This window comes from Scophthalmus maximus, chromosome 8 (genome assembly GCF_022379125.1).
Source record: "Scophthalmus maximus strain ysfricsl-2021 chromosome 8, ASM2237912v1, whole genome shotgun sequence".
NCBI lineage: Eukaryota > Metazoa > Chordata > Actinopteri > Pleuronectiformes > Scophthalmidae > Scophthalmus > Scophthalmus maximus.
In genome coordinates, this window is record NC_061522.1 from 14,897,501 (window position 1) to 14,925,000 (window position 27,500).

At 41.2% G+C, this 27,500-nt stretch overlaps 2 protein-coding genes across 6 annotated transcripts in view; one reads left to right on the plus strand and one right to left on the minus strand.

Moving 5' to 3' along the window:
* Positions 1-2,375, plus strand: part of aanat1 (arylalkylamine N-acetyltransferase 1) — a 6,085-nt gene extending 3,710 nt beyond the window's left edge. For both annotated transcript variants that reach the window (XM_035636575.2, XM_035636577.2), the window contains exons 3-4: positions 173-327; positions 1,080-2,375. In XM_035636575.2, the coding sequence (XP_035492468.1) occupies positions 173-327; positions 1,080-1,385 (461 nt within the window). In that variant the 3' untranslated portion in view covers positions 1,386-2,375. The remainder of the gene's footprint in view (positions 1-172; positions 328-1,079) is intronic.
* Positions 2,376-2,922: 547 nt separating this feature from the next.
* LOC118312486 (inactive rhomboid protein 2) overlaps positions 2,923-27,500 on the minus strand; it is a 28,698-nt gene continuing 4,120 nt past the window's right edge. The window contains exons 2-22 of one of the 4 annotated variants that reach the window (XR_004794234.2): positions 25,467-25,545; positions 22,554-22,665; positions 22,010-22,210; positions 19,998-20,147; positions 18,271-18,422; positions 17,373-17,556; positions 16,432-16,653; positions 15,437-15,565; positions 14,804-14,913; positions 14,262-14,480; positions 13,867-13,978; positions 13,491-13,565; positions 12,703-12,864; positions 12,072-12,157; positions 11,902-11,965; positions 11,655-11,749; positions 11,424-11,499; positions 11,234-11,334; positions 10,150-10,303; positions 6,180-6,317; positions 5,598-5,733 (exon numbers count right to left, since the gene is read on the minus strand). Coding sequence is in view for 3 of the 4 variants with exons in the window: in XM_035637089.2 (XP_035492982.2) it covers positions 5,302-5,733; positions 10,150-10,303; positions 11,234-11,334; positions 11,424-11,499; positions 11,655-11,749; positions 11,902-11,965; positions 12,072-12,157; positions 12,703-12,864; positions 13,491-13,565; positions 13,867-13,978; positions 14,262-14,480; positions 14,804-14,913; positions 15,437-15,565; positions 16,432-16,653; positions 17,373-17,556; positions 18,271-18,422; positions 19,998-20,147; positions 22,010-22,015 (2,529 nt within the window). In the remaining variant the exon portion in view is untranslated. Of the gene's footprint in view, positions 5,734-6,179; positions 6,318-10,149; positions 10,304-11,233; positions 11,335-11,423; positions 11,500-11,654; positions 11,750-11,901; positions 11,966-12,071; positions 12,158-12,702; positions 12,865-13,490; positions 13,566-13,866; positions 13,979-14,261; positions 14,481-14,803; positions 14,914-15,436; positions 15,566-16,431; positions 16,654-17,372; positions 17,557-18,270; positions 18,423-19,997; positions 20,148-22,009; positions 22,211-22,553; positions 22,666-25,466; positions 25,546-27,500 lie in introns of all 4 variants that reach the window. The other 3 variants (XM_035637089.2, XM_035637093.2, XM_035637090.2) reach the window with 3 other exon arrangements.

A 27,500-nucleotide genomic window follows, 5' to 3' on the forward strand; every position in this document is an offset into this window, starting at 1 on the left:
AGGTCTATAGGCAAATGAACCTCCATTATTACATGACCCATATATGTAGGTCTACAAAATTAAGTTATACCCTTTTCCCATATGCAAAGGTGATGTTTTGATGGTTAGAAAGGAACAGTCTTATAAGTTTTGGTTGTCATCACACTGACTTTCCTCCTCCTTCTCCACATAGCGTTCATCTCGGTGTCCGGTGAGTGTCCTCTCCACCTGGACGAGGTGCGTCACTTCCTCAGCCTGTGCCCAGAGCTGTCCCTTGGCTGGTTCGAGGAGGGACGTCTGGTGGCTTTCATCATCGGCTCTCTGTGGGACCAGGAGAGGCTTACCACGGTAAGGACACCTAGACAGAGATTTACCTCTGACTGTCTGACTGGCAGGAAAAGGTTCAAAAGAAATTAATAGTAGAGAGTATAGTCATGGAGGAATGTGTTCGGAAATTCACAGAGTTTACATTATGGTCACCTCAGTCAAATATCACTTGAACAGTAGGATCCAAAAAGCTAAAGATACAAAGTCTTGAGCAGTTTTGTACAACGTGGTGCAAGATTGCCAGGTCGAAAAAAGATTTGCCTGTGAGGAAATTGTGAATGAAAACATGTTAAATATACACTTGGAGCATTCTTGACCTGCAGGGAAAAAAACTGAAATGGTGTACAACAAGATTCAAAGGTTTTATTTCTAACATGCTCATTCATTCAATGAGAATAACATAATATCCACTTAAACTTGAAATACATGAATAAAATGTGAGTTTTTACTTGAGTTTTCAATGTTACATCATCATGACATTTACAATTGTTATATTCCAATCTTTTACTCCCCTCCGTGGAGCTATTTATTTGCAGATTCATATTCTACACAATCCAAAAGTATATTTAATCGTTCAGATAAACTTAAACTTAACCTCAACCATGATCAGCATCAAAGAGCTTTGTTTTTATATGTTACTGCATCAGTAATGATAAGACAAAATGATAAATATTTTAACACTGACAGTGACCGTTATGCTGCAGTTAGTTTAAATGTGTCAATTACAGTGTGTACCTGATCTGACACTTCTGCTATTCTTCCCTATATTCCAGGATGCCCTGACTCTCCATAAGCCTCACGGGACCACCGTCCACATCCACGTCCTGGCTGTCCACCGGACCTTCCGCCAGCAGGGCAAAGGCTCCATCCTGATGTGGCGCTACCTGCAGTACCTCAGGTGCCTGCCTTACGTCCGCCGAGCCGTGCTCATGTGCGAGGACTTCCTGGTTCCCTTCTACCAGAAGTCGGGTTTCAAGGTGCAGGGCCCCAGTGAGATCACGGTGGGGCCCCTCGCGTTCATCGAGATGCTCTACCCAGTCAGGGGCCACGCCTTCATGCGTCGTAACAGTGGTTGTTGAGGACAGGGGGACTTGGTGTGGATTCTCCCTGGTCAGCCCCGTGGAAACAGGACGAGGGGGACGTCTGAGCAGATGTGTTGTCCGTGAACGCCCGGCACAGTGATTGTGTTTGTGATGATCACTGTGAGAGAGACTTGTTCAGCAGACGGTCAGTGTGCACGTGTGTGTTCTGACCGCGAGTCTGCAGAGACATGAAATGAAGAGCTGTCACCCAGCTGCTAACAACAGCTGTTTGGAAAAGTTGACTGAAACTAAAACAAACAAACAAACAAACAAAAATCTAAATCATTAGAGCAAATTTAAATGTTACTTTTTGTTTTTATATGAAACTATTTTCATTGTTGTGATAAATGCTGGACATTTATTATCATATTCACCAGAACGCAGCTGCCTTGTTTCCTGCTTTGCCCTTTTTAATTATTTGTTATTTAACCAGTCTAACTTGGCCTCTGGCTCGTATATAGAGCCAAAAGGACCATTTTTAGTCAATGATACTAGTATATAGCCATTATTAATGTATACATTAGAGCTTTGTGTGAACTGTATGCCTTTCAAAGCAGCAGTAGATCACTGCTGATGTCTACTTTGTACAGGTAACGGTACAACAACACAGTAACATGCCAAAGTAACCTGTTAACCTTCAGTAACCATGGAATCAAAATGGAGGGATATTTGCACGAGCGTCAGATGAGTGAATTATTTTAAGTGACCCTATTTATCTCTGAGTGGCTCTTATACAAAAGCATGTGGCAGCACTCTCACCATGTTCCTAATGTTTGTCAGGGTTGTACGGTATGTGATGCATATTTTAGAGCAAATATAGCCTGAGTATTTTACTGTATGTACACGTAAACTCTCAAATACAATCAGTATATTTAAATAGCCTAAATATGTGTTTAGGTAGAAGTCACCACCTCTGCCTCTAGTCTTGAATCAAGACATTTTTTTATTAATGTTTTCTTTGAAAAATAAAGATTTAATTTTCTACCATGTCTGCTCTTAGGTCTTTTCATTTACTCCCTATTAACAGTAGCTAACACAATAGTCATTGAGAAAACACATCTCACCACAAAATCCATTTAGCAGCTGTTCTGGAACTTTCTGTCTTCTCACATGTTCCTCATCAGCAGATGGAGTTTGCACTGTTGTCAGGGACCTGCTGATGTCTTTGTTTTTTTAAGGAATAATCTCCCATGCTGGCTCCACGGTTGAAAACTATTCTTGACTCTTTAGAAACAGCAGTTGAGAACCACACCACAATTTAGCCTTTAGCCATTTAGTAGTTCTGCAACTTCCAGTCAAAGTGCACGACCTTACTATTCATGTTGGTGACCAGATGAAAAGTTTTTATGTGCTTGTTTCATATACACAACTATTTTAGATCCATAAAATATAATTTGCACTTATTCAAGTCCTCTTTAAGTGTCAAACCACTCACTGGTGTGGTTCCAAACCTGACGAGGGACACTGAGTTGTGGTGACAGTGTTCAGTGAGACTGTCATGGAATGAAACTTCACATAAAGAAACACATACCTCTCAGTTACTATGGTGGCATTTATTTTGACATGATTGCTTTAGCACACTTAGATTATCACATACAAAACTGAAACAGAACACAAAAGTACCTTCACCATAACCTCAAATTCTTAAAAAAAAAAAGTCCCTTTTTATTCCGTTACAAAGAAGAGGAGTGAAATGATTTGGTCCCAATGCAGACACAGCAATTACTGTCATGCTTGTAGAAGAGAGTTGTTGAGCTCAGATCGAACATTGACATGCGCACATGTCAAAAGGCACAGAGAAGAGCTGGATGTCATTATCACACTTTGCCCACGTACTGTATGAGGACATATGGCTTAAAACAGACTGACATTTACCGTTGAAACGCAGTGGTCTTAAAAGAAGTTAAAATACTCAAATTGTCCAACAAGAACCTATTCTGCACGTATTTATTTTTTATAACTCACGTTTTCAACAACACCAGATTATGAGTGAATAAGCCCCTGAATCTAACTCACATAATCTCATTTAGTACCTCACATAATCCTCCACACAACAGTCATGATCGTGGCTTTCCTAACAGCAGGCGTCAACACGCGCCACAGTGCACGACAACAACATACGAGATCCAAGTTAATGTCCAAAGCCAGGAAGTGGAAATGTGTTTCGTTTCAGGTGTCAAGACTTCTGAAGTCATACTGTCACGCTTGTCACATTGTCAGGGACCAACAACGACAGCAACCATCAACTTGAGCTGCTTTCAGACAAGCAGTCTAGACATTTTGATGAACTTTTGCCGAGGGACTGTATGTAAGAATGTTCACAAATGTTGCTACTGAATCGGATTATTTCACGGCCAGCGGAAACTGTCCGAGGTAAAACACAGCAGGAACATTCTCAAGGGGTGAGTGGGATCTTTAGTTAAGCGCCACTCTGTACGTTCTGTAAATGTGACTGCTGTTTTGAATCTCCTGCTGCGTTCTTCATACATTAAAGTCAAACTCCAGAGTATGTGAAAATCTGGAAAAATTGTGTCTGGACATTTTCCGGACTGAGTTCATGTCTGAAAACAGCTCGTTATGTGTCAGGTTGAGGTTAGCATTGAGGGAAATCCTATGTCTGTGGAAACATCATAATTGAAATAGTTTAAAATCATCTGTCTTGCATTGTTTTTGTTAAGGACAGTGCAAACTTTGTTTACATTTTTTAAAAGAGCCTTTTACAGTAAATTTCAATATTTCACAAACATATTAAGGCTCCAGTGACGATGTGATCATGTGACTCTGACTGTCAAAGAATAAGGTAGAAAAACCTGCTCTGATCCAACAAAAATGCACGATTGACTACTCAGAGAATAAATATTGTTTTCACGGTTTTTCAGAATGAATCTACAAAATGGTTTAGGCACCACCGTGTTACTGAAACAACGTGATCAAATAGAGACATTAAAAGAAGAGCTTGACTAAGAACATTGTGTAGGTTGCTTTGGTAGGTTGGGGTCAGAAGTCATTGGGTGAGCTGATCACAAGCTGTTTGATGAGCCGTCTCCATAAAATGGCAGAATCTGTTTAAGGCAACTAGTGGTTTTAGATAGAAATCTTGCCTAAGTTGACCATTGACATTAATTCCGGCTGCACAGTTAATACTCGTTACATTTAGCTTAACATTTCACTACTCCAGTGAATATTGACATGCCAAGTGCAAAAGAAAACTTTCAAAAACAGTGACAGCCTTTTGTAGTGTTAAAGCCATTTTCAGTGCTGTGGCACCTCAACCTCACCGTCAACGGCCAGAAGGTGTTCAAGTACATTAAAATCATCAGATCTTTTGCTGTAAAATCAGATGTGTTACTGACAAGGGCAATCACGGGAAGGAGGCATCTGATTGATCTCATATCACTGTGCAACAGGATACCTCATGACCCACCGTGGTGTCACACGTCCTTCAGCTCAGCTGCCCATTTGGCCCCGAGATGCCCACGTCCTCCCGATTCATTCGGCTTCGTTAGACTGATGTGACTTTCACCAACTGAAAGAAGCAGACGGTCTGTCGTTCTGTTGAACTTTTCCTGAAGGTCCACACAGCTCTATGCCGCTTTAACATCCGGAGTTTATCATCCTGTCCTCTGGTTTCAGAGAATCTTGGGGCTCATTGGCAAATTGAAACGCTAGACTTGACCGAGGATCAAAAAGGTTGAGTTGAGTTTTGAAGAATCAGGCAAATGACATGCTGATGAGGAGACTGATGTCGTTCCATTCATAAGGACTTTGACCAGGTCTTTTGATGAGAGAATGAAAAACACAATTGCCATGTTTTCAGAAAGGCCAATCGACCTGGACATTGGTTAGAAATGGACATGGGTCAGTAACACCAACACTGTGGCCATGCAAGACATCATCATCAAGGGCCTTGTGACTAGTGCACCACATCGCCAATGTCATGGTCTATGTCGTACTTTTCACAGAACTTGCTCGTGAGGGGCAGGCAGGTGAGATGCTCCAGCCAGTGCCAGTTAATCGGGTAAATATAAAACCAGACGATGAGGGACGAGAAGAGCCCGATGTAGGCCAACATTGAAACAGCAATGAGGATTCGTTTCCTGTACGTGTCGAAAGTCCCGAAGGTGACGTAGGGCAAGAAGGCGAAGGAGAGCAGCATGCCGCTGAGGAAGCCAAAGATGTGGGCGATGTTGTCGATCCAGGGCAGGAGGCCGCACAGGAAGAGGAAGAGGACGATGCCCAGCAGCTTGAAAAAGGCCTTCCGTGGCTTCTCCAGCATCTGCCAGCCTTGAAACAGCTCGACGAACAGGCAAGCAAGAAGACCAAACTGAGACCCTGCTGGACCCACCTGGAGGGAGGAAGAGAGAGAGAGAGAAACAAGAATCACCATACATTCAAATACAAGACCAATTTAACAACGGGCGGCCAGTTGGTTTTGGTCAAGACAAGAACCTGAAACAGTTCTTCTTTATACCCACTTAGATAGAAAGCACCCTCCAAACTGTACACAGAAGATTTACATGTATGATCACTGGACACATGCAGGACAGTCATAATGTCTTACTGGAGATAAATTGCATACATCCTGCTTACCGGTGACACAGAGCTTCTGGGTAACCGATTATTTGAGGTAACAATTATTTGAACATACTCATGGTAACCACCATTAAGAGATCTAATCCTGACCTGGGGAAACCGTATCAACTGCTAATTGACGCACATTGGGTGATGTTGTGATAAATAGTAAAGCAGCAATATCACATTGATCACAGGTTTGGGGACGGTCGGTCTCACTGGCGTTTGTCGTTCGCATGAAGCTTCTGCGGCTAGAACTACAGTCCGGGCCCTGGATCAGGCAGTAAAGGTGAGCAGATTAGAGTGACGTCAGGGCTGAGATTGGAGGCTTGGCCTGGTCGGGGACAGATGGCTAATCTGTGAAGACATTAAACTCCTTCAAACAGAAAAGAGCACGGCACTGCACTGCACCCACACGGCCCAGACACACAGGCCGACACGTTCCTAACACGCTTATCGCCACTCTCGAGGCTGAGGTAGAAAATACAAAAGGGGTCGAGACAGGGAGGGCAACTTTGATAACATAGTCATGATCAACTGTTGGATTTGTGAGCTCCCATTATTTATTTTTCCACTATAGCACTGACACTTTTATGTAAAGGGATTGTTTATTCCCTACATTGCGGAGGACCAAAGCAACCAAAGTAAAACGCGGTTTTCAGACATGAAATCTGGAAAAGGGATATTTTCTGGATTTTTTCACATATGTCGAACGCAGCATTAGGTTCTAAGAGTCAGACGCCGGCAGGAAAAGTCCCGGAAAATATCTGGAGCAACATTAGCAGACATTGCCTTTCTAACATACAGCCCCTCCGCAAAAGTTTAGGAAATCATTTGGAGATCAGTGCTGGTCCGAAAGCAGCCACAGTCACGTATACTTCAGCTAACAACAGTTTAGCCTTTTGGCAGCTCACATTTCAAACCAGTGCATTCCCAGACAGGCCGACTATCCTCCTAATTCCTAATCCCGCAGGGAAGTGACACGTCTATAATCTCCATTTTGGAACGTGTTCTGGGGTCAAGTGTAGCAAAGTCTCTGCCATTATTAATTCAAGAGACATTCGGTTCATTTCATCAAATAAAGTTCAATAAAATACTAATAACAGCTCATGGAACTGAATTTTATGTATTCCTCTGTAGAGTTTTAGGAGTAGAAACTTAAGTTGCTGCACCTTCATTATTCTTCAGATCCGGGTTACCTGTGTGAATCATAATTCTTCCAGTCACAGCTACTGTTTGGGTCATTGATGCTCAAGCCACGGGGTCTCTTTAACTCGACAGTTCAAGGATAATCCACTTAAACTGCCTCTTTAAGTGGCTTGACTGCCCTGAGTTGTGCCTTGCATGTGTTTCCTCTGGTTATTCTTGGTGCGTGAAGACCTGTGAGCTGGTCTGTGCTAAGGAGAGCTGGGCAGTGGGATTTCTGGCTCTCATGTCAAGGTGCGTCATCCTGAGAGTCAGCTCATGACAAACCACGCAGATGAGAGCAACTGGGGGCCGGCTTATGGAGAAGACGCAGTTGTAACTTTCCCGTCCAGCTCGCAAGTTGTACATATAGCAAATTCTCTTGCTATATGTTCGCTCCCCGTGAATTGGTCCTGCAAAGAGGTGAGGTCAGGCACATTGCTTTCTAGAAAAAGTGGAAAGTGACTGCATGACTGACCAACAAACATCTGGACTGAAGTCAGTGGTGCAGCATCATACCATTATTGGATGATATGATAGATACAGTATATGTGCCTACATGGGCGCATATGGAATCCTTTCTTTGTTTAAGATTGTCTGCTTGGATGTTTTGACTCACAAGCAGATCCATCTCTCTACAGAGACGCTTTTTCCTATCTGGCAAATCTGCCTTTATAAAAGCAATCCGCCAATCCACCATGCGCCTGGTGCAGTGAACTTTTATTTTTATTTGGCAGAAGTTGGATTTGGAGAAGCCCTAACTGCACTTGCTCCACACGCTTTATACCGTGGACTGTGTTAAAACAAAGCCCTGTTGTTCCTTCAGGTGAACAGGCCATGTAAGCAAGGTCTAATCTTTTTAACAATTGTCTTTGTTCCTTCTTGTAAGTTCTTTGGCAGTAGCCTTTTCGAACCTGCACAATGGCATTAGGCTAATCTCTTAAAGGGGAAAGTGGCCTTCACAGACACAATGAAGAGAACAGATGTGCCAGAAAGAAGTAGGTTATCCAGGCTGTGTTCTTTTCACTTGGTAGTTTTGAACAGATCAACAGGTTGTTTTTGCAAACATTACACCACGATCAAGAAACTATTAGACTTCTTTAGGAGTACAATTATTCCTAAAAAGGACAGAGGCAATTTTGCCATTTCTAGCCAATGGTGTTTACACAAATGATGGAAATATTTATACGCTTTAAATATCAGAGGATATCGAGGTGTATATTTCTATTTTCTCAGAGAATGTCACAATAACAGGAAGCTTTTGTTAGTCACTTACACAAAGCACGTACAGACATCACCTAAGAAAGTAAGTAGCTGCAATTGACTCAGCAACCACATACACTCCCACTTAATCTTGAATACCAAAAGGATTGCTTTAACCTTCCATTAGCTCATCCAACATACATTATGAAGTGAATTCACTATGGTGACAATGTCCTGTAGGCGTGAACATGGTGGTAGCATGAATTCATCTTGCACTCCTCCCAAGTGACAAATGAACTTAACCAAGGAATAATTTCTCCCCTAATAAACTTTCGGTCCAATAATCAAAATGTTCCTATTTGTCTCTTTGATACAGAAAATTAAAAAGGGGTTTTAAAAAGGGAAAACAAAGTTTGAAGACAAGTTTCAGTTCAAACAAATGTAGAGTTTTAATTTGATATGGCCACAATTATAGTTGAAAATCAATGTTTTTAAGGCTTGCAAATAACAAAGAATAACTCTATACCCTCATTTAGAGCCAAGTCTTATATTCATGTTCAATAAGGCTACTTTTTTAAAGAGATTTTTTTTGGGGGGGAGGAGGCATTTTTAAACCTTTATTGACAGGACAGTGTTTAGTGTGAAAGGGGGATAGAGTGGAGGAAGACATGCAGCAGGGCCTGGGCCGGAGTCGAACCCACGGCCCCTGCAGGAGGACTCAAGCCTCCGCACATGGGGCGACGCCGAGGCTACATCTTTATTGCAAACATAGTCAACATACTTGCTGTTAGTGTGAAATGTTTCATCTTTGAGATTCTGCAGGAGCCAATCTTTGACTCGTTGTCCATTTGATAGTGAATATTAATTTTCCATTAGTTGTTTCCGCTGTTAATTTAAAATGAGTCCCTACGAACAGACACAAACTATGGTCTGTCTTAAAGGTGTGGCCTTTTAGTTGCTCTTATATGTCTGTGTTTAGTTTTTTTGTATTTATCGGTGGTCTACAACCAATATCATCTGATGAGCAGTGCAACTGCCACACTCTCATTGCAGGAATGACTCAGGTACAGTGGACCGGACTCGTAATGTGCTGTGAGCTTGAGCTCAGCTTCTCCAGCCACTTGCACAGTGACACTGTGAGGTGTTTCCTGTGTCCCTCTGGACCTCTGTCGATGGTCTGCTGTGATAATCCCCAGCAGGAGAAACTCCTCCAGTAAGTGAGCCAAGATAAGCTGAGCTAAGCCATTGAGGGGGAAACTGCACATATGCGTGCGTGCGTGTGTGTTTCAACTGTGAGTTCTTAAGTAATGAAAATAAATCAGCTTTCTTGGCAAACCTGAAAAAGGTCACTGTAACACAACCATGTTGGTAATTAAGACAAAAACTCTAAACCTAACTGTGAGAAAAGATGTTGGTTTTAACCATTTCAGGTATGATTGACAGAAATATTTGTGTCTCAATTGTAAATTCAACACAGACATCATGTGGCCTTAAGGACATGAACAATACTGAACATTGTGTTATGGGATGCTGCTTAAGAATGATCTTCACAGAGAAGGCTGCCTGCCAGGCTGGCTCCTACTGATATTTATAGGAAATAATTTGCTACTTTTTATTTTGGCTGTTGGTGAAGCCCACACCAAATCCTTCAGCTGACGTGCTCTTATTAACAGTGTATTCATGCTGCTCCACTTCCTACATCCTCGAATTAGAGCTTGCTTTTGCAAAGAAATGCACCTACACGTGTGAATTTTGTTGTTGTTACCGTGCAGTTGTGCATGTGTTTGTGTGAAGAGCTCACCTCCGCTCTGTAGGGCAGGAACAGGGCAGAAGCAAGGTTTCCAGTGATGCCACTGAGGATGTAAACGATGGAGATGCGGACCCAACCTGCCAACTTCTCCAGGTCTCTCAGTATGGTCATCTGGAACACCACCGACACTGCGCAGTGCAGGAGCCTACACACACACACACACACACACACACACACACACACACACACACACACACACACACACACACACACACACACACACACACACACACACACACACACACACACACACACACACACACACACACACACACACACACACACACACACACACACACACACACACACACACACACACACACACACACACACACACACACACACACAATATTAGACATAATAATAAAAAAGACAATCTATATAGCACATAGTGCAGCACATAGTGCTTCACATAAAAGAAGTTAAAACATTTGTAAAACATTATAATAGAAAAAATAATAATATCAGGTTAAGACAAGATAAGACAAGTTTACACAGGATAAAACAGCCATCTGGTAAAACATTTCAGGGAAAAAAGCAGACAGTATGCAGATATATATATACAGTCTGGTGGTATTTTAGCAAGTGCATAATATCAAATATGCATATTTGCAGTATTTTCATTCAGCTCTGTTGGCCTGTTGGCTTTGGATGTTTTCAAAGTAGACCTGAGGGGTTTCACATGTGCCTAGTATTAGCACTAAGTATTACAGTACTTATGTGAGTGAACGGCTCACGTGGGGCCTCACTTGGAAATATTTCATCAAGTTTGAATCCTGGAAACTACGCTATTTTAACTATTCATATCAAATGACTGAAAAAGCTCATGAACATAACAGTCACTTTCTCTCAGCATATTAAAAACTCTCTCAGTGATATTTAGCAGCTACAGAGTGCTACTCCCGCAGCGGCTGCATCTGTACTGCTGACTCAGCTGAAACAGCCCATTTATAGCTAATGGCAAGATGAGATGGTTTGACTGTGACAGCAAACAACTAGTAAAAACAAGCAAATAAATAAATGAAAAAAAATTCAGTCTTTGTCTAAGGCTGTTTTTGGGGGGTGCGGTGTGTACCCAGCATGGAGGAAGATCGATAGCCAGAGACGATAGAACTGATCTGGAACATCAGGATTAAGGAAGGGCAGCAAGCCGCACACGTCGTCCAGACAGTCAACCTGCACAAGAGCAGTTCATGAGGTCAGGAATATACAGACATAACAACACACACATACAACCAAGGCACGCACACACACACACACACTACCTGTGAGCAGAGTGTGGCATCTTCGTGGAAATAACCGTGCATGAAAGTGCAATACTCTCTGGTGGTGATCTCACATCTACAGGAGGACAAAACAAAATGCAATTACAACTTTTCAAGCAAGGATATGGCAGTTTAGCAAGTACATAATTAAAAAAGTGGAACAGTGATATCTGCATGTCCTGAACCAGTTAACAACACAAGGCAAAGAAAATACCAGCCTGTGAGTCTCACCTGCCCTTAGTTCCTATGCAGCATGGCCGTCCCTTGATCTTACAGTCCATGTGTCTGTAACCTGTGTGGTTCCACTTCTTAGGATACGTACACACCTGGAGAAGGACACATGATGAGCAATGACACAGACATACAATAAGACTCTATATCTTATCTCCCTCTGTAGATTTCAGACACAGAGTAGCATAGAAGTATGTTTTGATTCAATGCTAGAAAATTATTTTTCAAATAAGCAGTGTCCCCTCACCGGCCACTGGGTGATGTCATCGGGCCACGTATGAGGCTCTGCAGAGGCCGGCTCTTCACACACTCTGGTCACAACACGGCAACACGGGAGGTAGAAAAGTTTGACTTGGTTTTAATTGTGTCTTTAAAGTGTTCTGCATGTTGTGTAGAAGAAATTGCGGGTGTCCTCACCTTGGGTCCTGGTGACAGACAGAACCAGAGGACCTGCTGATGTCCACATCCTCATTTTCCCATTTGATAAATGTGGCCAGCGTCTCCTGCATGCACAGTTATGTCAGTATTGAATTGTCGCAATTATTTCAAAAGTATATACAGGGTGCAGTATTTTTATACACTACCAATAAATGTTTCTTGATTAGCATTTTTTCAATAAAAACTTAAACTTAATATCTGAGTATAGAGAATTTGTAACTGGTGATTTGTTTCATTTAATCTTCGATGCATTTACTTTGTCTCTTAAAGCAGCTTTGATGTCAAATTGAGGACCTGCAGTTTTTAAGTGATTCAGGTCTGTGTATCTGTGAAGAGAAGCTTTAAAGAGCAGAGGAAGCCATGTTACAAAGGTAATTTATGGAAAATACTGAGAGGAAGTATGTAAAGAATGTGCGTTGTTAGTAACTAGCGTGAATGTGTGATTACCAGACCCATGCAGATAATAAGACCACGTCTTATAATGTACTGTGTTTGAGAGTGAAGGCCATTTCTGTGGCTTTAGATGTGCACTCGTTTTTGATATCACTAGTTGTGACTGCATGTGCACAGATACATTTTTTATCATGAAAGTGCACTGTAAACAACATACGGAGCAGTGGGAGCTGTGGGTCTGCACACATCCAGAGTTGTCATTCTGAACGCAGCAGCCAGACGCTCTCTCCAGGTCTTTGGCCCTCTGGATCAGACTCACTATCTGTCTGTCCTGACGGATGCATGGTGAGAACTTGGCCCCCAGGTGGATCAGGTCCTCCTATAAAAGGTAGGGAGTTATGGTAAAGATGCACAAGATGGCAATCAACACACAATAATGAGATGTAAAGGAAAAAAACTCTAAAAGGATTCTTTACATGCATCATTTCTGGATTCAGATTTTATCTTTCTGCCTCTTAACAAGTTGTGAATGTGTGCAACTGACTGTTTTTTAGGTTCAGATACTGACACTTGATGCTCATCTAAATGTTGAATGTTGAATGCAGAGAACAAACATGATCTGCTTGACATTTTTTGGAAAGTAACCAACTGAAACCTTGCAGATTCACACATAACAGTGTGAGGCGAGTTACAGCTTAGCCAGGCCAACATTATGCAACAGGAAGTGCAGTAAGTGAAAAAAGAAAATAACTATAAAGGGTGTAACCCTCCACCTAGCAAGGCAGAAGGTGTCTGGTGTCACCCACTGATACATATTGCAAAACTGTAGAGTAATGTGAGTGACCTTCATTTATCTGTAATGGTGTTATATTATCATTTTAGGGAGGTGTTCACTTGTTTTTGTACATTAAAAAACAAACATCTTACGTGCATGTCCATCCAAGTGCATGGTAAAAAACACACAGTGTAACACAACAGTTAAACTGAGACCAGCAAGAGACTCACAGAGCTGGGACCAATCCAGAAGTTCTCCTGTTGGATAAACTTGACACTCTCATAAATGCCTTTGTTCTTCAGCACCTACAGGGGTGACAGAATGACACAGTTGTCCATGTAAATGCTAAACATACAATACAGGACAAACGCACAAAATGTTATTATTATTATTTGATGAACCGTATTTACTTAGATTAAAAAAAGACATCAATTCAAAGTTGATTTTTAACATTTATTATTCTCACCAATGAATTGACTGAGCAGATATAAATGAAAATAGTCAAAATAGCATCACTTTCTAATTTTAAGTCTACTATTTCATGAACAGAGATTGTTTTCAAATTATTTTGTGAGAGCAGACTCAAGAGTTCAGATCTTAACTCACCAGTTCAGTTGTAGAATGTTGAGCAAACCCCACAGGGGCAAAACCATATGTACAGCAGGCCAGCAGTGTGATTAAGATATGGACAAATGTGATCCAGTAGGTAAAGTAGGGCCTAAAAACAAAAAAAATAATAAATGTATTAAAAAAAAAAAAAATCAAGTAAGGTTTAAATAATGACCAACCAATAAAAACTGTTAGTCATGGCTTCAAACATCAGAATTGTAGAAAATGTTTCTCTCCAGAAGTCACTTTTTACTGCCTAAAGTATAAAATAAAACAGTGAAGCAGCTGATTTCGTTTTCTCTCTCTGACTGAGCTCCACAAGTCAATAATTTTAAGTTTGTGAATTATCCAGTATTATGTTGGGGGAACATTAGCATCTACTCATTCCCAACCTGTGGCTGTGGAAGTCATCCAGCTGCTTCTGCACATTGCTGCTGAGGCTCCGTCTGTAGTGCCGGTTCAGCCATTTCCCCACAACGCCCATGCCGTACTGACGCTTATGTTTGTCAAATGCAAAGTGTTTCACTTGGGAGGCGATGCGACGCCCCCGGCGAGGACGGCTCTTTTCAGGCACTACTGTTGGCGTCCTGGGCGTCCTGGACACGTCCTTACTGGAGTATGGGAGGAGGCCGGGCAGGTGGGGAGAGAAATGGAAAAGGAGAGGGTGAGGCGAGAGTGGTTGGACAGGTAAAGGCAAAGAAAAGAAAAGACGTGCATGAATGAAATCCATCTATATGAAAAGCAAATATCAGCAGAAGAAAATTAAAGAAAAAAAAGAGTAACATTAAAAAGGTATGTCAGCATGACATTTTCACTAACTCACAAGTGTCAGAAAAAAACTTTCTGAGGGTCCTCACTGACCCCAGTGCAGCATCATTCCTAAGAGACTGCTGTCTGACTTTTAGGAATTTATTTTGGCTGAGTATTTACTCACAGGCTTGGGAATTTGTGGTCAGGCTGCTCGCCGGGAGCGAAAGACGCGGACATGGGTGGAGATTCAAATACATCATCAGCCATTGAGTACAGCTCACCATGGGCATCAACCTAAACATCAGAGGTAATACAGGTCACAGGGGAAGAGGGAGTGCAGGAAGAAAAAAATGAAGAAGAAGAAGAAAGAAGAAGGGAGAGAGGGGGAAGAGCGGTAAGGCAGACCAGGCATCATGCATGTTTAGACAATAGGTTCCTGATGTAGTCAGGGAAAGGGGGAATATAGAACAGATGAGATAATGCACAACTTCCAGGTATTACCGGGCAAAACAGTCCATCATTTTAAATGTGAATCTCGAACATCTAACTCCAACTGAGGAGGAACATTTTAAATTGAATTGAAAGTGGAAGACAATTGTGGCAAGAGATGAGAAGCACTGCTGCTGAACTGGATGCAGTTGTGTGTCTCCACATGCTGTAAATGTTCAAAGACAAGGACAGAAGGAAATGAAGTGGCTGCAAAAGAAAGGAGTCTGATTCCTAAGAGAAGACGGGGAAAACAATTCCACACAAAGTTGAACCAGAGAGAAATTGCGAAGAAAGATTTAACAGCAAGATTAAGAAAGCGGCTGCTGACCTTGCTGAAAAAGAGCGACTCAGACGTGTCGGCCGAGTCCACCATGTCCTCGTCCATCCAGCTGGGCCTGGCAAAGCTCCTTCTGGGGAAACTGCGACCTGTCGGAGAGCCCGTTAAACCACTACGACCCTGGACACCACACACACACACACACACACACACACACACACACACACACACACACACACACACACACACACACACACACACACACACACACACACACACACACACACACACACACACACACACACACACACACACACACACACACACACACACACACACACACACACACACACACACACACACACACACACACACACACACACACACACACACACACAAATATTTGATTCTATAATAGTTTGCTTTTACATATAATGATTATTAAATAATATCACAATACAGTTTCTTGGGGTTGTTCCTAAACCGAGTAAAGGATCGAACTAACTGAACTACGAAAAAGTCTGGATGCCCCTAATATTCTGTTTCCTTTTCTTTATTACTATAGAGGGAATAAGATAATTCTTTATCTTCATAGAATATAACATTTTGTATTAAATATGAAATGGGTATGCAAAAGTATATGTACCATTTGTGTCACATGAGCTCAAATGTGTTTCTATTGCATTTGAACAGATAATTACATTGCACCTTCTGCCTATTATGGACACAAAAGAATATGAAAGAATGTAGTCTAAATACTGTAAATTTGTACGTTGGAATACCAGATTGATTATTTGCTTTCACTGTGTTAAAGTTTTCTAAAAATTGATTCCCATCCCAAACCATGAAATCCACAGAGATCTGTTATTTGTTTTTACTGGACAGAACAGAATTAACGGCTGCTGGCTGTAGTGGAGAAAGAAAAATTGAAAACACTGACACATGCAAAAAAATAATGTGACTCAATTCTTGTTAGTTTCTAACCATTCCTGTCTGGAATACACCCCAACACACAAACACACACGCTTTCTGGGAACCCTACACACCTTCAGCAGGTTGGACGCAGCTCGGATACTCATGCGGGCAACGGACTCCCTCTTGCGTTTGGGAAAGCGGCTATACCCGGAGCGCTGGCTGGTGAAAGAGCTGAGTGAGGTGACCCCCGGGGTGATGGGACCCCCCTGAGCAGCGTGAGGTGTCCTGGGGGAGCGACTGTCCAACTCATCTGGGCAACGGAAGGCTCTTCCCCGTGCCAGGGGATCCACAATCTACCAAAAGCAGAAAGGAGGGCCCAGTTGACATATATAAAAAATGTATATTTGAGTTGGACCCTGACTTTAACAGGACAACATGTTCCAAGTCTTGAGCAGACAAAAAGAGAGAAACAGTATGTCGCCCATAGATAGTAAGTAAACACGATGAAATTAGTTTTTTGTCTGTGTATATGCATGTGTATAGTGAGAGGAAATAACAGAATACTGCTATTTGGACATTTTCATCACTGGCCTTCTACGATGCAAAGGCGAATTAGGTTCGGAATTAAAAGTGAGCAATAAATGAAAAAAGAAGAAAAAAAACTAAATAGTGGACGACTGACTGAGTGGACTGTGTGGAGCACTGTGATTCGTCTGGGACACAGATGGTCCATGTCTGTCACCTCTGGCTTTATTCATGCCAAACACATTTTCCCACTCTCCTCGGTCTCTGCCTCTTCCCATTTTCTTTTTGATCTGTCAAAAAGTAATAGTCTCCCATATCTCTCAGTGTCATTACATTGAGCTATTTCTTGTTGGCTGGTTGTGAAACTGTGTGGAGGCTTAGTCGACAGACCTCGTGATAGCCTGCTGTGTCTCATCTCATCTGTGTAACACATTACCATGGCAGGATATTTTATTCTATCCATGCAATAACATAAAATCTAAATCAATGGGAATCACTGCATGGATTACAATGTGTGATAGTAAACGTACACCTCTGTTTTCGGTACCTTTGGCATCTTGTGTGCGGCCGGTGAGTCCAGGCCCTGGTCGAAGCTGGTGGCTGTGTCAGGCTCTCTATACTGGGCCTTCAGCTTGCCGTAGCGCTGGCTGCAGTGGCGCAGGCTCTTCTTGTGCCATACCTGCTGCTTGGTCTCACAGTCTTCCCCCACGCCAAACCACTGGGCTGTGTTCCTAGAGGAGCAGCAAGAGGGTGTACTCAGGATCACATAACATATGAAACATGGTATGGCATGGTAATACAGGAAGAAAAGAGAGAATACAGCATACTCACTGTTTGAGGCAGTTTTTTATAGTAACATCAAAACAATATGAGAAATAGTTTTGTGTTAGAGGACAATGAGATGAACACAAAGGTGGCGAGTTGCATTTAAGCTGCGAGATGACAAACCGACAAACGTATTCAAAAAGCAACTTTAAAATTGTCACATAAAGCCAACACACAAAAACACAATCAACTGAGAGCTTCGAACCAAATCTGTCGGGAAGCAGAAGCTTGAAACCAAAATGCTGGTAGATCAACACTGTGACAATTCGACTGAAACCCCTTTATATGAGCCTATAACATGGAGGTCAGCTGAATATTGTACACATGTAAATATTGTACATCAGGCATTATACCTGCAGTGTTTATCTCCATGATCAAGCATGTCACAAGAATCCAAAGAGGAAACATTTAGTCTGTGAACTGTGGGGAACAGTGTTTCACTCTTTAGAGTGAAGGACTTAGAGGAAACAGCAGATTCACTTCTTGTATTATAACCTTTTGTGCTTTGTTGGCTGTTTTTTTATGGTTTCATGACCTCAGTCACTATTTGTGTATCTTTGTAAGCAAGCTGAACAAAAACAATAGTGCAAATTACTAAAACGCCAAACTCTCCAGTTTACCTGCGGATGCTTTGAGACAGCGATGTCTGTCTGCCAAACTTTGCCCTCCTGTCTCTGGATAAGAAAGGTCGATCCCCGGCTCCACTCGTGCCCTCCGACACAGAGCCGGTCGCTTGACCACTCTCGCTTTTTTTCAGGGACGGTCGCAGTGGCTGTCAAGAAGCAGAAATAAATTATGTTACAGTATAGCTATAACTGTTGCAACAGTACAATGGATATAAATTGTGCCCACACACAGTGGAAAAATAAGTTATACTTGATTGCAACTATTATAGATGCAGGAATGTTACCATAACCTTAATAAAGCAGCAGCAGCAGCAAGGCAGGAGACGCACAGATTACATACGGACATGGATAATTATAAAGGACTGTCTACAGTCTTTACTGGTTTGCGGCTGCAACACTCAGGATCAGTGACAAGACTAAATGCTCCTCCTCTAAATGTGTCTGACTAAGACAGCACACAGAATAAGACCTAACAAATCTTCTCTCCTTACGTTTTAGTGCATTAGGTGAGGTTTACAGATAATACCTGAATGTAATGACAAGAACTATTTTTTTGTTAAAGGGTTAGTTCAGTGATTTTGAAGTGGGGTTGTATGAGTTACTTATGCATAGTTAACATGTTACCTTATGGAGATGGTGATCAGGGATGTCATTTAACGGAGTTTGGAGGAGAAGTGGAAGTAGCGAAAGACTGAGCCCCACTGTTACAGAGTGGACCACCGATAAATGTATTTTTCGCCACATTTTACCTAAAAAAACATTCATTCAATTGCACTTTTTTTTCAAGCTTAGTTTTGTATTTACTGCACCAATTCGCGCCGGCAAGGGATCACTCTGCAAATCAGCTGTTTGACTCAAAGCTACCGCGGCGAGTTGGCGCAGTAACACATGGCCAAAGTACGCTTTAAAAGAAAGTGCAAACTTAAACGGCTGTCCGGCGGAAAACTGAAGCAATGAAAAAATACGTCCTTCAGCGTACAATTGAACATATATATTTTTAAGGTAAGCATTTAAAAATGTGCCGAAAAAGACGTTTTTTCGGTCTTCCCCTCTGCAACAGTGGGACTCAAGACTTACGCTACTTCACTTCTCCTCTAAACTCCGTTAAATTATGCTAATCACCGTCTACATAAGGTAACATATTAACTATGCATAAGTAACTCATACAACCCCACTTCAAAATCACTGAACTATCCCTTAAATGTCCATGTTGTTGCTTCTGTATTAACTACAGTACTAAATGCAAATACCACAGCTTGTAGGGAGAGTGTAGTAGCGTGTTTGTGCTTCTTCTTCTTTCTTATAACAATAGACCTGTAGCACATGCCGGCCTCTTCTTAAATGTTATTCTTTCACACAACATTTGAATGTCTATTATGCCAGTGTCTCTTTAGGCACAGTTTAACTGTAGCAGGCTCAATTAAACCCTGACTACCTGCTACGTTGTGTGGCTGAAATGCCATCATTTGTGTTCTGAGCATGGGGCCCACAGGGGATGAATGCATGGCCTTGTGCCCATTAACTGCAAGACAGCTGTCCAAAAGGCCCAGAGGCACAGAGGATAAACACGCCATCATGCTTTTGAACTTATAAATAAATAAAGTTCACTTCCCTGTATATGCCAAGTTAAATGACGTGCAGGTGTGACATCTTGTTCCAGAGTATCTGTCCATCAACCCAAAGGAACAAATTACAGGGTTTGGTTAAAATGATGAGCCTACCTGTTTTGTGGGGTCATGGGACATCATCACTTCAGGTGGGGGGATGGCTATTACAAGGCTGGGCGGCTTCCTGCTCTTTAGGCGGCTATCTGATTGGCCTCGGTTTGGAGGAGGCTCCTCCCCCTCCTGTGATGCCATTCTGTCAGATTGCTGGAGATGAGAAAAACAATTAGCATAGCTGGAATATTTATTATGCAAGAAAATATCATGCAAAATGAGATTATTTTGAAGTAAAATACCTAAGTAAAGTCCTGCTGAGAAAGAAATATATAGCTACTTTTAAGCACATACACCAACTATTATCACACCACATGCATCCATCAGAACCACAGATCTTTATGGCCATTACAGCTGTTCTAATGACACTAAAAAAAGTTTTATGTCAGAAATAGAAATCGTCTCAGTCTAAAGTTGATCTGCATCAGCACAATCGGAGGATGTGGTTAGTTAGAAGGTCATGCTCGGATGTTAAATGCAATAATAAGGTACAATCTCAATATTTTGATATGAGGTTACAGACTATCTCTTGTAACGTAGGATTACTTAACAGGATTTCTGTAAATTCAACAAAACATTCTGACAAACTATTTTCAAAAAATAGCCATTTTTTAAGATGACAATGAAAAATCAATATCAACAAACATGACTAATGTCTATAATGATGAATTGAAAATAAACTTGCTAGCACTGCTAAAACATGTGGCCAATTTAATAATTTTTTTTACTACTGAATGCATGTTGTTATTGTATAAATAATGCTATGCCAATATTCCTTCAAAGCACACACACACACACACACACACACACACACACACACACACACACACACACACACACACACACACACACACACACACACACACACACACACACACACACACACACACACACACACACACACACACACACACACACACACACACACACACACACACACACACACACACACGAATATCTTTGCCAATTTTTCTTGGTTTTTGATTACTTTGAATGGCAATTTCCGGTCATTGATTTTAACTATTGTAATTACTGTATAAGGAAAGTATTCAAAACTGATTTTGCTGCTGCAATTTTGCATTGTGAATGTGTGCCAAAGAATATCAACAAACAAACAAAGCAGACCACCGAGTAGGACTGAATATTTTCCGATAAAATGATGCAACACAGGACAAGCATATCAACTCTGGACAGCAGAGAGGGAATGCTCCTGTTCTTCTTCTGTTCTCACACCGTCACACGCTGCTGTCTCTCACTTCTATGCTCAGTTTCTGGTGCTCTGCATCACATGGTGTAATGCTGTGTGGCTATTTGTTGACGGGAGAAAGTAGGAGCGCTTGTTTTGATGCAGCTGATATGTGAGTTGAGATGTGAGTTGAGACTGAAATGTTCTTAATACGATTATTCAGCAGCCCTACTACAAAGAGATATTTATTTGATATCTATCTTTGTATAAACTGCACAGGGCAATCCATCATTTTATGATATATATATATATATATACACACACCATTATACAGTGGCACCCAGCTCAGCCACACTTTACAATAATTATGGGGGAAGTGGTTGGCCAACTATAAATCATAAATGAATGCTGCAGCACCTATATGTAAATACTTGAAACACTAATGAAAAAGAAACTGATATGCCAGCTGTTAAGCCTTTGGGAGTGACATCAGACGACAGCAAATCAATCAATAGAGCTCTCCAATCATCAGGCATGCTGGAGGTGGTTGGTAATCCATATCCTTGTCCTCTGCTTGAATTGAAAACAGCCTCGACCGCTGTTATGATGGTGATCTACTAGTTGAAGCGTGTTCTGCTTCATGACATGAATCAGGATCACTGTCTCACAGTCAGTGTTTACAAACAACAATATGTGTATAGAACATGAGCACATGGAGCACACAAATAACACATAAATGACATCCAAAGTCTTCTTAGTTGAGTTAATGTAGTAACTCATCGCCCGTCTCTTTGTCTGCTCAGGGACGGGACAATGTGGTCAAACTTACTTTCATCCGTCCTCCAGTCTTTACCAATCCCAGTCAACAGCGGAACAACCAGTCAGTCTATTCCTGGAGCTCAGAATGCCTCGCAGCATTATAGTATTTACGGAAAACTCACAGACATTGCAGACATAAAACCGATTATGTCACAAGCCTTGGCCAACACATCCATTATGTCATTATGGTCTTGAATGCCTTGAAGTTGTCCTGGAGTTGTGGTTGAAAAAAACAAAACAAAATCAATGTGAGACCCGGGGCGTCTGCAGCAGGAATGGCAGCAGCAGAGAAATCTGACACCATCTCAGTCAATAACCTAGTTTCCACTTCAGAGCCAAGCCACGGTCAGACAGGTCTTCACATATAGTGCGCGTCGCTTACTTTGCCCTCACCCTCCAAAAGTGCATTTCAGTAATACTTTTATGGTAATAGGAATGTAAGTGTGTAAAACATTTGGGCAGAAAGCCTGGCTCACTCCTCCTGAGACAGAGAGGAGGCTCCTGGCAATCTAACCTGCGGTTTAGTGGTGCGGTGGGCAGGGGCTGGAACTCACCCATTTAGATAATGAAGTAGTGAGGAGTTTGGCTAATGGACATTGTGCTCAAGTGCTGCTGACCACAGTCTATCCACGTAGACAGGCAGTTGTTAGGATCCACACAGAGAAACTAATGGGAGCAGATTGCAGATTGAATTCTCAAGAGGAAAGATAATAAGAGATATACACAAATATAAGCCTAAGCAAGGTTCCATCTAGGGACAGCAATTTTTTTTGTTTTACCAACACAAATATACTGAATCAACTTGATTTTTTATTTAAACTATATAATATTCGCAAACTAACTGTTATACATTTTCACCCATTGGGGATTCAACGTCTTTATTAGAATGTATTGTTAAAAATCAGGCCAGGAACTTACTTTATTTTTCTTAATTCGCTTTTTACCAAGTCCTTAATTAGATATTCAAAAGAATCATTTGTTGAAACGCTAGGAAAAATTGTTGTTTCCTCAATTCAAATCTCAAATAACCTTAAACCAAAGAAAGGTTGACCTGGAGAACAGACAAGTACAAGAGAGGAGGACAATTATCATTACTACTTTATTCATTTATCTAGTTTGAGTGTCACAACCCAACCAAACATGTGAGGCAATAGGTACCTGGGCGAGAAGTGGGGGAGATGAGTTGCTCGCTCAGAGTGTATAGTTATAAATTTGTTGTTGCAAATATATTTTAAAAAAACAACAACAAAAAGTTGAACTAGCACCACCCTGGGTAAGACAAATTTGCCATTTATTGTGAGTTGCTCCATGACCACAGCAGTGTTGGGAAATTATACAAAGGGGATTTTAAATAATAAAAATACTTCTTCAACAGGCCTATTCTGACAAAATAGACCAGAAAAATATAATTCTCAAAAATATCTTGTGAATGAACTCGTTTTTTTCATCAAATCCTTGACCGTGTTTTTGCTCAGCTGTGAGAGGAAATGGTAGCATGTCAGCAAGCAGCAGCACCATAAGGACATGTTTGCTGAGTAAACATGGATCATTTCTAATCATTAACCATGTCTCTCTTATGTACTGTCCACATATGGTTGTGATATCCTATTTTGAAATGTAATAAATGGGTTTTGTGAATGATTTTTTTTTAAAAACCTCAGCATGTAAAGAAAATAAAGGAGGAAACCTCGGGAGAGACGATTAAATGATTCCCTAACCTCAGATGTGTGGGGTCAACAGGTCAATTCACTCAACGCAGTCATGGATAGCAGAGTCAGGAAGTGGCTTGTCCACGATGACATCATTCATAACTAATGTGATCACATGACATGGAACAAGGGGCCCTGCATGTCTAAGCTTCTCTGCGGTCTAATAATTCACTGGTTCATCTCGACAGCTCGTCACTTGACCATTGAATCAGCGGGACTGTAGTGTGTGTGTGTGTGTGTGTGTGTGTGTGTGTGTGTGTGTGTGTGTGTGTGTGTGTGTGTGTGTGTGTGTGTGTGTGTGTGTGTGTGTGTGTGTGTGTGTGTGTGTGTGTCAGCCACATCCACCCCCTTGTTTTTGGTGACATCACATGTTCCTCTGAGAGTGTGTCACCATGGTTCGGTTTCTTCTCTTCAGGGAGAGGCCCTGAGAATGTGTCAGTGGGTTTGTTTGTGTGTATTCCTATTTGCCTAAAGCTTACGGCAGCGTTGTCTCCCTTTAAACCTGACGACAGGCTGGACTGTGTTCAGAGCTCAGAGCTGTGTAGTTTTCTAAATATGTAATAGGTTGCAAATTGCATTCAGGATAAATTGTCCTTATCTCACAAACCCCATACATAATCCCTGTGTAGGGGTGTGGGGTAATATCATGTTTCATTTTCTGCCACAGCAGTGGACCAACTCCACTTGAGCAAAGCACACTTGCGTTAGACAAACATGCAAAACAAGGGTGAGCTGGAGTGTTATATTGTTTCCCAATACACTCAATTAATTGAATTAATAACTAAACCTGAAAATGTAGATGAATTGGATGTTAAATAACATGATCAGTATATATTTTATTGGTGTTCAACTGTTATTATCAACGGGCCTTTAGGTAGAGCTACTGTCACATATCTTCTGTGTATAAAAACAAAAACAGACTTCAACTATGCCTACTTTAGAAGGCAACCAAACGTTCAATTTCTGTGTATTATTTTAGGCATTATTCTCTTTTCACATCCAAGCCAGAGGGAATGGTTGAGCAACTACACCACACCTCAACAAAAGAAAGATGAGGTTGCTGCTGCTGCTTACTGTGTTGAGCATGTATGCTCATACATTTTGAGCATTTACATAACTCACAAGAGCAAATTGTAGTAGCCGAGTAGTCTACTACTTTAGAGAAGGTGACAGTAACAAATATTAACAAATCTAACGGTTAACTCAGTGTTAACCCAGTTCCTTCCATTGACCAGAGAAGATTTAAACAGTGGAGTAGTGCTGTAAATAAGACCTCAGGAATAAAAGGTGATTTTCACGTTCACTAAGCTTGTGCGAACCGGTGTAAACAGGTAGCAGATTGTCTACACTGCAGTTGGTTACTAAGTAACAAAAAATACAACTGAAATCTAAGAGCAGAGATTTATTTTCTTGGACCGATGACGAGCTACAACTGTTACCGAAAATAATTTTTAACAACATTTTGCATTCACCGCTAGCAATTGATCCACACTATAGCACAAAGCAGACAAATGACTAGTTCTTAAGCTGTGGATTGTTTCTCTAATGTTATTGGCTGCGAAATGTTAATAATAACCTTGAGCCAGTGATCAGTAAACACATCACACGTGGGTGCTTCGCTCTCTGGCTTGCATGTGAGATCAGCATTTTGAGCGAGTATGTCATCTTACTGTGCACACAGAGGAAAAAGTAGCTGAAACGGTCAGTGCTGCTGTTGGACTTATTCTGAAACACATGGAAGCTAAATGAGGAACTGACCTTCAGATGAATGTTTCATCACTTCTTCTTCTTCTTCTTAACACCCACCAGGGTTTGCGTGCATCTTCCCTCGTAGATCCTGACAAGAACACAAACATGTGTTAGTTTACCACAAGTAATAAAAAATCAAACATGTATACCAAATACTTTTAAGGGCATTCATTCGTGTACAGCTTTTTAAATGAGACAAGTGATATTTAGATTAACCAATAAATGTCCCTTATCCTCTGGAATAAGGTGAAATCGCCAGAAAATGACATTTAAGCATGGACACAGCAATCCTTAAATTCACTGAAGATAACTTCACACATGCAGAACAAGAGTGACTGTGATCATGAAGCATCAGAGTATAAAGAATTGAGGGATTCATAATAGTGGGAATTGTAATACAGACAGGTTCAGGGGTTTAACTTGAGGATGTTAAAAATATTCAAATCCTCACAACTTGTGTTTAGAAAAATACATGAGTACAAATTTGTATGTGGGACTTACAGTACCAGTTAAAACCTAAAGGACTGTTGCACTCAATCAACTATAATTTCAGTCAAGTATAGTGAGGAGTATTTATAAGTCAATCTTACAATCACCGTCTGCTTGATGCTTACACACATCTTACTTTTGACCATACACTGGCCAGGCTGCCATGAAATTTGATATGGATATTCATTGTAACCCTCTATGACTCTAGTACACCAAGAAATGGCTATCACTCATTTTCCTGTTTTAAAATATGAATTCTAGGAAAAAGACAATCCCAAGTGGTTGTAGAATTTGAACACAAGTCAATTCTGCTAATCATAATTAATTTGTGATGAAGCCAATCCATCTCAATAAACAGAGCTGTATGCCAAGTCCAACACTGTAAATGGAAGACAAGACGGCAGGCTTCATCCACATTACTATGTTTCCGTTTTAAAACATATCACTCCTGCTACGTTTACGCCTGCCGTCCTCACTACGACGTTGTCAAGCACCTAAATCTGAGTAGTTTGGAATCGCTGTTGGCGCGTGTTCATTTGAAAACTCTGGTGAAGCGTTATAGTGTGGACGGGCAAAAGCGGGGGATATTTGGAAACGATGACCCAGTCACTCTCTTTCTCTTCCTGCTTGATTCTTATCAGTCACGACTCGACTACCAGCGGTGAATGCAAAATGCTCTCAACACTTTTTAAGCACAAGTTTGACCTAGACGTTGGTCCGAGAAAAGAAATACCGCTCTTACTTTTCACCTTTGCTGTTTCTCATTATTAATATTTTCTGTAACTAAGCAACCATCTCCATAGTATACAATCTGCTTCCTATTTACACATAACTGAACATGGTTTTGAGGTCTGTTCGTACGGCCAGAGATTAATTCTGATAGGGAAATAAAATTGTTGTCTGGATGAAGATTGTTTTAGTTTTAAAACACTGCTGTATTAGTATGGATGTAGCCTTAGAGTACTTGTAGGAGTGCTCTGCTTCAACAAGACAGAAAAACCTTATAAGCAGAATACATCTTGCTGATAAACCTAATTCAGTGTGGTTTGGTCTGTCTGCACTGTTGCTATGTGTGTAGGATAAAAACTGATCATAATTTAGCAGGCAGTTGTTCCACCATCAGGACCTTAATCACTTGAATCCTGCTGAAGATGTACAGTAGGAGAGTGTGGGTTTCATTGTTGTCTGGTTTGTTTGCCTCTCAACAGTCAGAGCAACAATCGAAACTGCCCACTCATTATTCACTTCCAACCACAAAAAAAACGCACTGGGTCTTTAATTCTGCCAATATCTTTCTTTCATTTCAAAGCCATTTAAAGACAGGAACTCAAGCTTACTTTTGAGGCATCATGTTGGAAAGGGACCTTGGCTTCAACCTAACCATTCCAGAGACAGTTTTAAACCTAACACCACTTTCCAACAGCCAGCGTGCCCAAACCTGCAAAACAGTATATGCAAATACCTCAGCAACACCCTTGTTCCCAGTGCAAAAGTTCCTCACATCAACTCATTCTCATACAGTGTGTATGTATGTATGTATGTGAGTATTTTATC